The sequence below is a fragment of the Centruroides vittatus genome, unplaced genomic scaffold (assembly GCF_030686945.1).
Source record: "Centruroides vittatus isolate TY-2023 unplaced genomic scaffold, ASM3068694v2 contig_377, whole genome shotgun sequence".
NCBI lineage: Eukaryota > Metazoa > Arthropoda > Arachnida > Scorpiones > Buthidae > Centruroides > Centruroides vittatus.
Window position 1 is genome coordinate 2,716,264 of NW_027122198.1, and position 12,174 is coordinate 2,728,437.

Here is a 12,174-nt window from a genome sequence, read left to right on the forward strand (position 1 = left end):
TTATTGTACCTGTTGTTCTCTCCTCTACAGGTGTCATACCATACACACTACACAAAAGCCTGGGCACATTACAATTGAATAGAAACACATACATCACACTACAGAAGGCCACTATATTGAATACCTGTCATATTGTGAGAAAATTCCTGAATACAGACACACACACTGATACACTTCTTTAAATTTCTGTTTTGGTTACTATGCCTTGACTTTGGTCCGGGCATAGTACACAGCCACCGGTGTTAACCGAGTATATCTCACTTAACCCAACATAATAATCATTGAGTTGCTAAAAGATGTGATGGTACTGTTACTGGAAAAAAAAAAAAGAGAGATTAAATCTGCTATAATTAAGAAAGATGAAAAACAGGAAATATAAAACATGTAAGGAAGAATTTAACAAATTCTGTAGAAGAAACAAAAATAAGTATATCAATGAGATTTACAAAGAAGCTATAGTCTAAATTAGTATAAATAAACAGAGTTTCTATCTTATATGATTAACGATAATCTCTATGGAAAATAAATAAGATGCTTTGAAATTCATTCGATGTAAAGGCTAGAATCAAAGATAATTTTTCTAATATATACAGTGAGTATGTCATGATTGATAATGATAAGCAAAGAATATAAACTTAAATATGAAGCAAAAGCTGACAAGAAAAGAATAGAGACATTTGAATTATCTATCACAGACATATTCTAAGTATATCTTAGACAGAGTATCACATTGATATCTCCATTTTAGAACTGAATAATTGTAATCATTTGTCTATAAAAGGCAGTGTTACCTCAGCTATTTTCATTTGTAATGAGAAAACTTAAAGCATGTGGAGGATTGATACAAAAGGAAAGATGAAAAAAAGAAACAAAGAAAGAATTCTCTTACATTGGATTGGTCAGATAAAGCAACTTATTGGATGAGGATTGCATTATACTACAGTTACCATAATTTAATCATAAGAAAAGAGAACATCTGAGGAAAGTTTTGATAAAAACAGCAACATAATATAAATATTCAGTCTTTATAATTTTTATTTTATAAAGATAAAAGGGAAAACAAAGTACAAAAATACACACATTTTCAATCTTGTTTTTTGTTTTTATAAACCTTTATGTATTTGTTCATTCTTGTAGATTGTATTTATTGTTTTTCAGATATATTTGGAAATTTCAAGAGATCATTTTTTTATATAAAACTAAAATTTCTTAACTGACTTGACAGATAACTTGTTTCATTCTTTCATTCATTGAGGGACTCTACTCAATTACCTTTGTGATTCAACCCTGACATTTTGTATTGCTATACAATGCTGTCATATCTGCATTGCAATTTAAAACAAAGTACAAGATATGAAAAGTCAAAAACTTAGACTTTTTTATACATCTAAAAAATCTGTCAGACAAAACTTTTACATCTAAAATGAAGATATACAACAGCCCAAACTATGAGGAATGGTTGGCTCTGCATCGAGAAACTTGGCAAGATGTATAAATACAAGCCAAAATAAAAAATTAGTACAATAATCTGTCCAAGAATGCATCTGTGACACATGTTTAAAAGCTGTAGATTTTTAAAAACACTGATAAAAAAAAGAATATAAGTTTATGCATCATATATTGCAATAAAAGAGGTAGAAAATGAAATTAAAATTAGCATTTGCATTTATGATAAGGTCAACGGTGGCTCTAGAGCTCAGTGGACTTTAGGAAGATGTCATATTTGAAGCTTCTCATTTTCAGAAATGTTTCAACTTTCACTGGAACTCAAACCTAATAGAAAAGTTTTTAAATATGTTTTTGTTGGTTTTTATCTTGAAAATATGAAGTATGGCCATCTTGAATTTAATAGGGAGACATAAATATTAGTGGTGTGTAAATGAAGATAAATGTATTTTAATATCTCTCTCAACTACATTATATTCTAAATATTTTCCATATTTTCAACATAAAGTGATTGTTATATTCCAGATATGAGAATAGAAAAGAAGAAACAATAGAAATGAGGGATTGTAAGCAGACAAATCATATTAACCCATTTTCCAAACTTGCCATAGTATTTTTGGATCTTCTGATCCATCTTCACAAGTTATTAGTTTCTATAAAAGACATGATACAAATGTACTGTTTGGAAAGTACAGAAATCAGGTTAATGTGATTTGTTCTCTGATAAATCAGAATTTGAGAGATTTTGGAGATTGCTTACATGTTCATAAAAAAGTTCAGATTTTTAGTTTTCTGTGACAAATGATGTATAAATATATTATTCATATTTTTTATTTAAAAAAAAACTGTCAAAATATCCACTTTTATAGAATGGATGAAAAAGCTTCAAAACCATATGTTGGAGAAATTAAAGACAGTCTAATTCTAATGTATTAAATAGATGCATTAGAATTAGACAAATATATATCTGAAATATTACTACTCAGACACCTTATACTTCTGAGAAATTATTAATTTAATAATGCGAACATTTTCCACCTGTTCCACAGGTCATCTTCAAGCAATTTTTACTTTTGGAATGTTATCTCGTGCAGGATCGAATGTATATGCGCACGATATTTCAAAATTTTAAAAATCCGTTGGAACATTCCATGTAAAATATAAAATATAAACAATAATAAAAACATTAATAAAATTAATTAAATAAAAGTATTGATCTGGGATGTATGTTGACATAATATATATCTATATTCTATACGGGATGAGGATACATTGTAAGCTCGATTAAATGGGGTGTTTGTCAATCATGTATTTCCACGCAGTTGGCAAATTTGTTGCGTCTTTATAATTCAAACATCTACCTGTTGTCCCTGATCTGTATATTTCAAATTTTTCCATGGTTAATGCTAACGATGGTGAGCGTACTTGATGTAACCATGGAAAAATTTGAAATATACAGATCAGGGACAACAGGTAGATGTTTGAATTATAAAGACGCAACGAATTTGCCAACTGCGTGGAAATACATGATTGACAAACACCCCATTTAATCGAGCTTACAACGTATCCTCATCCCGTATAGAATATAGATATATATTATGTCAACATACATCCCAGATCAATACGTTTATTTAATTAATTTTATTAATGTTTTTATTATGTTATATTTTATATTTTACATGGAATGTTCCAACGGTTTTTTTAAAATTTTGAAATATCGTGCGCATATACATTCGATCCTGCACGAGATAACATTCCAAAAGTAAAAATTGCTTGAAGATGACCTGTGGAACAGGTGGAAAACGTTTGCATTATTAAATTAATAATTTCTCAGAAGTATAAGGTGTCTGAGTAGTAAAATTTTAAACTCTGAGCATTTATTCAAGTATGTCTGAAATAACCAAAATTAACCAAATTATGTACTTAATTCAAAAATAATATAATTATATGAATTTTCTTAGAATCATAAAAGTTGATAAGGAATTGCTAATAGAAAAGAAAATGGAGAACTTTACACAAACAATTTAGAAACTAGAGTATATGATTGTAAGATAGATTGTATTTTTAGAAGACAAGTTTCTATTTTGTTACTTATAGATGTAATTATATTTATTTTTACTTATTATCTTTAATAATTATTTATTGTTATTATGGATAATGATATTTGCAGATAATATAAATTAATAAAAAATTTTAAATTTTAATGGGTGTTGTTTTGGTTTTTAGGGCCACGATTGGTTTTCTTCTTGGCTAAGTATAACGGATATTTTTCCAATATTGATAAAATTTGAATTGCTTCCTTTTATTGACATCGGCGGTACATTACAAACTAAAATTCATCTGGATGGTCTTATCATGGTAATGAATTTAAAATGCTTAATCAATGAAATATCCAAACTTTAATAAATTGTCATCTGGTATTGCTATATTTACTTAAATTGAAAAAGCTAATGTTAAACAAAACAAGAATTAGATCTCAGAATAGATTGACAACACTAATAAATAAATAACTAATTTGTTCAAACAAAATAATTATAACTATAAAAACTTTGATAAGCGAAGAAGTTATACAAGTTCAGCCATCAGAAAATTTGATAATTATTCAATATTTGTTGTTTACTATTGCTATCAATCTTGTAATTTTGAATCAGATAATTAGTTTTCTAAAAATTCTTGAAATATCTGATTACTTTGGCAGGAAATAATAAATCTAAGTTATAACAAAAAATAACTGTTTTCAATGTATTTGAATATAAATTATTTGATTTGTCTTGGTTTCAGTAATCCTTTTACTTCAAACAATTTGTAATTGTGTATCCAAAATGTTATAACAAAAATCAAAATTTATTTTTTCTATCGTTATATTGAGACATTGCATTTTGAAAATTTTTAAGAATAAATTATCTGACACAAAATAACTTTTTTCAAAGATGGTTAATTTACATTACAATCAGAAAAATTTTCTTTAAGTATTTTCAGTTTAAAAATATTAAAAATTATTTCAGAAAATTATTAAATTTAGAAGTTTTTGTTATTGAAGCTAAAAATTTTTCCATTTACAATAGAAAAATTTAGTTTTGGAATCAAATACCAATAAATAAATAAAAAAAAAGAAACTTTCTGATTTTCTTTTAATATACAGATTTTTTAATTTAAAACAGATATTGATTTTAGTATTAAATGGAAACAGTGTATCAAAAATTAATAGTGACTATTTATTGGCTTTTTATTTTTAACAAGTGTAAGTAATACAAATTAATTTTCCATTTTGGTTTATCATTAATTTTTTAGAAATTTTGTAATTTTGATATATTGATTTGTAATTAGATTTAAACATTAATTTATTAATTATATTTGAAAGTTTTAAACAAAATAATGTTAACAAATCATGTAACAAATCCAATATATTTTGTAGAATTTAACATCACAAGTTGTAAAAGTAAACATGTGTATTCATCAAGGTAGTCCTCCTGTTTATCGTGACGGCATTATTCGGTGTCGTCCGGATTACGGGATGACTGTCGCGTCCAATGAAAGTTCCACCGTTCTCAAGTATTTCCCTTTTCCGCAACCTGGAATGTGGTTTATTTCGTTCTCTGCATCGTGTTACAATCACACTGGGTAAGTAAACGTATTTTCTTTTGATGTAATTGTAGTTGTTTGAAGAATGTATTGATTGTTCCGATTTTATTATTAAAACAACCAGAACGCTTTAAATTGAATAGTTATTTTGTCTTGCAAATTTAAATATTCCATTTATTAACAAATTTTTGTTAACCAAATATCAAACTCAGCTCTTTAAAATACTTAATGAATCATCCAACACCTAATTGTGGGTACCGAGGAGGGACGACGAGGTCAGACCTCTGTCTGATTTTGGCTAACAAGTCGGAGGGACTTGCCCACGAGTCAGAGATGGCTTATTTGTTGGTAGAGATCCCGTAAGGACGGGACCACTTTTTCATCCGGTCGAGTGTAGGAGGGAAGGTGGAGTCGTGGTAAGGCGATAAGCGAATATTTGAGCAAACAAGACACCATTTAACAGGATAACAACGATTTAATGGAAAAACAAAATATACGTTACAAAATCTGACATTAAAGGGGTGACATATATAAAGCTATATATCCCTATCACACGAAGGGAGAGAGAGAGTTCACATAAGTGGGTTCCATACCTCTTAGACAATCAGTATTTCCAATATTCTGTCGGTCACAAGGATCGGTGTTTCTTTTGAAGGGAAGGATCGGTAACTCTTGAAGCACAACGTAAAATATTCCCTTAGGCACAAAGGACAAAAATGGACAAGATTGCGACTCGATCTAAATCGATGATTGACTCCCCCGAGGGGGGGAAGGAAGCATCTTATATAGCTTTTTGCTGGGAAAGTTGGTCACGTGCATGTGCTTAGGCCATAGGTGTTCCCGGGATTGGAAACAATACGGCGAATTCGGGCGCTAACTATAAACTTAAGTTGCAAGATGATCTGTACTCAGTGTAAGAACAATGGATAGTTGACAGTTATACGGCGGGTACGCATATTTTCTCGTCCAGGACCGTTTTTAGGCAGGATGTTTATATCCAGGACAGTTTTTAGGCAGGATGTTTATAATAGGAAAATTTTCGATTTGATATAGGGAATAATTTTATTATAAGTCGTATTATATTCGGATTATATCCGGATATAAAGGGGTAATTATTAATTCGGATATAATTTAGTAAAACTTTACGTTCACGGGGATTTCCAGATCTCACATAATGCTTAGTGTTTGAATGTTCTGTCATTTAAATGTTATGTTAAACACGTTCGAATTTCCATTGCATCTGAAGATGGCTCATCATATTGGGTTGAAAGCGTTAATGTCTGTTAAATAAAACAGTTCTCAGCATTAGGTGTTGGATGATTCATTAAGCAAATTTTTGTTTTTAAAGTAAATATTTGAATTAATAATTGAGTTGACTTTTATTATTGATTAATGTTTCTGATTTAGGTTGTTATTTAAGAAAAGGAATTCTTTTTGAAATAATGTAATTTTTTATTCTGACAAACAATATCAATGATTAACTTCATGACGGTTCTTTAATGGAATTCCTTTCTCTCCATTGTCATGAAAGCATCATGTCAGTGTATATTTTATATTCTTACACAGAGCTTCTGGTGCAAAGGCAATTTAATCCCACCTTTCCTGAGGTTGGTTTCATATTCTTTTGGCTTGGATTTCACAGATTAATTAAATAGTGCTTCCTATATAGTAAACCTTATCCACATCACTAATTTAAGAGAATTTTATATAATACTTCTTTTAGTTACCACTCTATTAAAATTTTTATTTATTGCCTTTTGTTTTTGATGAGTTTGAAAATGGACAGTCCCAGAATGACCAACTTGATGATCATTTTGTGAAGATAAGAGCTCATTGGTTTTATTAAGTACCAAGATATTGCAAGTTTGGTAAATTTGTGATCTTGGCACTTAAATCTGAATTTTCTTGTCATAAAAGTCCAAATACTTTGAGCATTTGAATTTTTATGTACAAGGTGGTCTTTAACTTATCTGAATGCACAAATTATTCGACCATATTTTTAATTTGAGCACATACAGATGTTTGAGTTATAATTGGATTGGCATTTGTTTTCGAAGTACATTATATATGTGCATATTTACAGCCGCCCAAGCTTGTGTGGACATTTAAACTTAAACTTGTTCTCGTGGCATCTTTTACAAATTTATGTTTCATTTACATAAACTTAAAATTAAAATTTAAATTTTTCATTCTTATTATTGTATTTGTCTGATGATTTGAAGATGGTGCAGACTACAACCAAAATATTTTTCAATGAATAAAGTATAGTTTGGTTTCTTTATATCTTTGAATGGTTGAGTTAATATTGTCACGTAGATGAATGGTGACCCACAATAACAAGTCTGGTAAACACAAAGGGATGTTTATTCACCCATAGAGCATACAAACACTGCCGCCTGCAGTACAAGACAACAACTACCCCTTAATCTGAGAGCTCATGGTTTTATAGTGTGAGGGCATAGTCAAAATATGTAAATGATAGTGAATTGACATGTGTTCTCGAATCTTTGAGAACATACACACAAAAAAAATCTAATTTTCTCATTGAACAGGTTCGAACTGGGGGCCTTCCAATTCATAGGCGGAGATGTTAACCACTGTGCCATGGAACTTCACAGATGGCAAAGTGAAGTGCGGAATTTTAAACTTTTCTACAATATTGATATCTAAATACAGAAAACACAGACATACACAAAGGCACACTTATACACTTCTGTATGTATTTTTAATTAATATATTGTATTAAATCAAAATTACAACCATACAAATATTTTGGGTCAGAACACAATAATCCTTTTTAATAGGATTATTCATTTCTGGAATTATTATTATTAAATGGATTATTCATTAATCCATTTCTACTTTTAATATATATATATTAATAGTAGAAATGAATTGTGTAATAGCTTAAACAGTTAATAAAGACAAAAATATTCTATCATTGAATCAAATTACAAACTGAATATTTTATTTTTTGTTCAAATATTCTAACTTGAAAGGTGCTAATAAATTATTACAGTGATAAATTTGTCTTTTATGTATGTCAAACACACATCAAACATTATATATATTCAACTTCCTTATTCTTAGTATAAAGTTTTTGAATAAGTTTTTGATCTCTGAAAACAGAAAATTTTTAATGATATTTTAGTTATATTAGCTATATATTATATAGAATATCTAAAACCTTTTTATTGTCTAATTTAAGTTTACAATGAAGCCCAGTAGTGGCTATTCTAATGTCATTGAACTTAATAGATGAGTATAGAGATCTGTTTCAAATTATGAAATAGCAAACCACACTTGATTATACATAATATAATGTTGTTCAGACTTAAGAATGAAATCTGTTCAGATTAATTGTATATATAACCGATATTGTTCTATAAGTTTATAACTTAACTACTAAAGATCAAAGATAAAAAAAAAAATTGTGTTTGCTCCATCTCAAAAGCTATATAAGTTCGATAAGAAAATTAATACAGTATATTCGACATAATTTAAAAAATTATGAGACTTTGGATCTTGAACTTTCTTGGCTTCAAAAGTTTTTGGCTTATTATTTTATATTATTTTTTCCATGAGGTTTAAAAAAACTATTATTGGTTGAAAAAAATTGTATATTGTAAGTAAAAATATATATTTATCGATTCCCTTGTATTTTTCGTGTTTAGTGCAACAGTTTCGGAACCGTGCGAAGTAGAAAGAGTTATGGTAGATTTACGTATACATCTTCAGCCTTGCGTTTTTGAAGGAACACCTTGTGGAGAACATGGCTATTGTCAAGAAAATCATTTTCGTCAGTTTTATTTCAGTTCTTGTCATTGTCTTTCAGGTAATAAATATAAATGGTATTATATTCTCTTCCTTTCAAATTGTTAAATGCCAAAGTATTTCATTTTATAATTTTTGGCTAATTAATTTTTAAATTAAATTTAATGTAATATAATTATTAAAATCAGCACAAGCTAGCAACTTAACTGTCTGCATTTTGACCAAATTACTATGATTTGATTATGATAATACTTTAATTTCCTACAAATAACGCATGGATTATTTTTTAAAGTCATTTGAAACCAAGATTTTGTTGCATAAACTGCTTGTACTTGTTACAAGCTTTACAAATTACAAGCAAAATGAATTGAATAAACAGTTTTGTAACAAGTTACAAGCTACTAGTCCTAAGTAATTTTGATTGCGTAAAGTTATTTATAATCAGTAAAAGTTGTAATTACTTGCTACAAGTTACAAGTATTATAAGTCTTGTAGCTTGTAATTTGGAATTTTTGTGCAACGGGCTGCGGCTTATGTATCACTATGTGTTATCTGTCAGTTTTAAATTGTAATTACGAGTTTCCCAATGGCTTTCTCTTCATCTAAACATATTAAAATATCTTTTAAAATTTATGGAAAATTCTTTACGTGCTTATCACGTTAATTTGCCGTCACTATTTTTTGGAAACTATCAAACACGCATATGTATGCCTCGCCTTTATTTTTCTCTCGTTTTGTGTACATCAATCCACATTTTTATTGATATTGTAAAGTGTGAAGCGCGATAGGAATACACAGACACGTGAATTCAATTAAAACGAATTTAATTTCGCGATTAATAATATATACAAATAAGTTCTTTTTGGATTCCCTCAGTCCAATTTCTCTTGTTGTCCGATTGTAACAATAACCCAAGTAGCTTACCTTCTTAGCAGCTACTTGTCCGACAATACTAATAAAACCCGCGCGATTCTTAACTAACTTAAACCTAAAAGGATAGAAAAGTATAAAAGTAGGAAGTGAGAAGAATTGATAGGATAGTGGGGTACCCTTGTTCTCGCTGAACTCCGATGCCGGCTGGTGGTTTATTCTGCGTATCTCTGGGTTCGTCAACGTTGTAAAAATATCTTTTAGGATAATTTCTTGTCAGTGTCTTTGACTCTACGGTCCGGATCCTCACCTCACGGCTCTCTATTCGGCCCTCGTGGAATTCCCTCTCACGAGCTCGCTGTTCTCGTCCGTGCTTCCTCGTGTCCGGCCGGAGAAAAAGTGACTCTTCGATGACCCAGATTTTACTCGTCCTCCACTCGAACTCTTTGTTCCACACGACCCCCTGGTGGGTGGGGAGTGGGAAGCCCGCGTTCCCAGAAGCCAGAACAATGGACAAAGGAAATTAGAAAGAAGGGTTAAGAAGGAGAGAAAATTATTAAAACTAATTAAATCTAAAATTCATATGTACAAAAATATGGCGTACAGCCACATACGCCCCATCGGAAAGGCTCAAAGTCCATGATGGAGTTTGTAGTAATCTACTCTCCTTTTCCGAAGGTGGTATCGACCCTCGCTTGCGGGAACAGCTTGATGCTCGTCATCCGATTCAAGGGGATTTTCTGGTGATGCATCGTCTTCTTGCCGCCTGATAGGTATCATCGGCTGTCTCCTGTACTGTAGTGCAATCTCATCACCTCCATCATCATCAGACATATCCGGGGAATCATTGTTGTTGGGTCGGTAATGGTTTCGACCCTTATATACAGCATATGAATAATATGGTTTCAAACGATCGAAATGCACAATACAATTTTTCTTTCCATCACTACCACCCAACTCTGCGGTTACTGGACCTAAAATTCTCGTAATACGGAAAGGACCCGAATACTTAGGGGAAAATTTTCCGAACTTCCTACCCTGGTGCTTGCGTAACAGCCACACTCTCTCACCAACACTAAAGCCACGCCCTTTCCTTTTTATATTGCACCGCTCCCTATTCTTTAAGTTGTTTTGCCTGCTCCGTGAATAAGCCAAGTTACGAACAGTGTTCAATTTTTCTAACAGCTCCCTCCGATAATCATGCAAATTATGGTGGGCCGGCACGCCCGTCGGAAAGACCTGAGGTAACCTGGGGTCAAAACCGAAGAGAAGGAAGGCAGGGGATTCGCCGGTGGATGCATGAGTGGCGTTATTATAAGCAAACACTGCCTGAGCAAGATGCTCATCCCACTTCCCATTACTTCCTCTGGAGATCCGAGCTATAATACTACATATAGACTTATTAAATCGCTCACAAACCGAGTTCGCACACGGACGGTAAGCAGTAGTGATTTTATGTTTGATACGGAGTACGCCACATAATTCCTGAAACGTGGAAGAAGTGAAATTAGCCCCCCGGTCTGAGATAATAATTTCGGGGCAACCGTAACGGCATATCACATGCTGGAATATGGCGTCTGCTACGTTCTTTGCAGTCTGGTCCTTAATAGGAATTGCTTCAGAATACCTGGTGAAAACGTCAATGATAGATAGAATGTACCGATTTCCGCTGGGAGTAACCATGAGTGGGCCGACTATATCTATAGCTACCTTCTGAAAAGGGAAGCCAGCTAACTCTGTTTCTTGGAACGGCTCCTTTCCCTTGTGTAAATTAAACCTCTGACATGTCCTACACACCCTCACTACCGATCGGACTACCGATTGTAGACCCCGTATGTAGTAATGCCTGTCAACGGTATTACAAGTCTTCTCTATGCCCAAGTGCCCCCCAAGGCCAGACTCATGGAACGCTCTAACAACCTCTTCACCCATTTTCTGACCTACACATATCCGCTTCCAGTTATATAGTCCATATCTTCCTGGTTTAATGTGGACTAACACACCTCCTTCCAACTGGAATTCTGGCTGGACACCCTTTCCGGCAAGACCCTGGTGCATGTTCCTTTGAGCCTTCGCAAGACCTAGTTTCATTTTTTTTTAAAAATCGTCTTTCATTTGTGATTCCACTACTCTATGGTGGAAACTGGGACTATGCACATCTAAACACTGGTTGACCAAGTTAGGTCTCTCTCCGCAACATATCGGGCGTGACAAAAGGTCGGCCACCGGATTGTGTTTACCCCTAACATGAGCTATCGTAACATCGTAATTCGTCAATTCTAAGGCCCATCTCATTAATCTGTCGTTGTGATTATTCATACTCCTCAAGTAAGATAAGGGCTTATGATCCGAATATACCGAAACTTCGTGACCTAGAACTATCGATTTGAAGTGCCGGAGAGAGAGAATAATCGCAAGGCACTCCTTCTCGATCGTTGAATACCTCAATTCCGGTCCCCTAAACTTCCTGCTATAATATCCGAGTGGGACCACGCCTTCATC

At 32.1% G+C, this 12,174-nt stretch overlaps 1 protein-coding gene across 3 annotated transcripts in view; it reads left to right on the forward strand.

The window, feature by feature from the left end:
* LOC136975645 (transmembrane protein 8B-like) overlaps positions 1 to 12,174 on the forward strand; it is a 73,857-nt gene that overhangs the window by 51,510 nt on the left and 10,173 nt on the right. For all 3 annotated transcript variants that reach the window (XM_067270733.1, XM_067270734.1, XM_067270735.1), the window contains 3 exons: positions 3,673 to 3,804; positions 4,862 to 5,067; positions 8,703 to 8,863. In XM_067270733.1, coding sequence (XP_067126834.1) covers positions 3,673 to 3,804; positions 4,862 to 5,067; positions 8,703 to 8,863 — 499 coding nt within the window. The remainder of the gene's footprint in view (positions 1 to 3,672; positions 3,805 to 4,861; positions 5,068 to 8,702; positions 8,864 to 12,174) is intronic.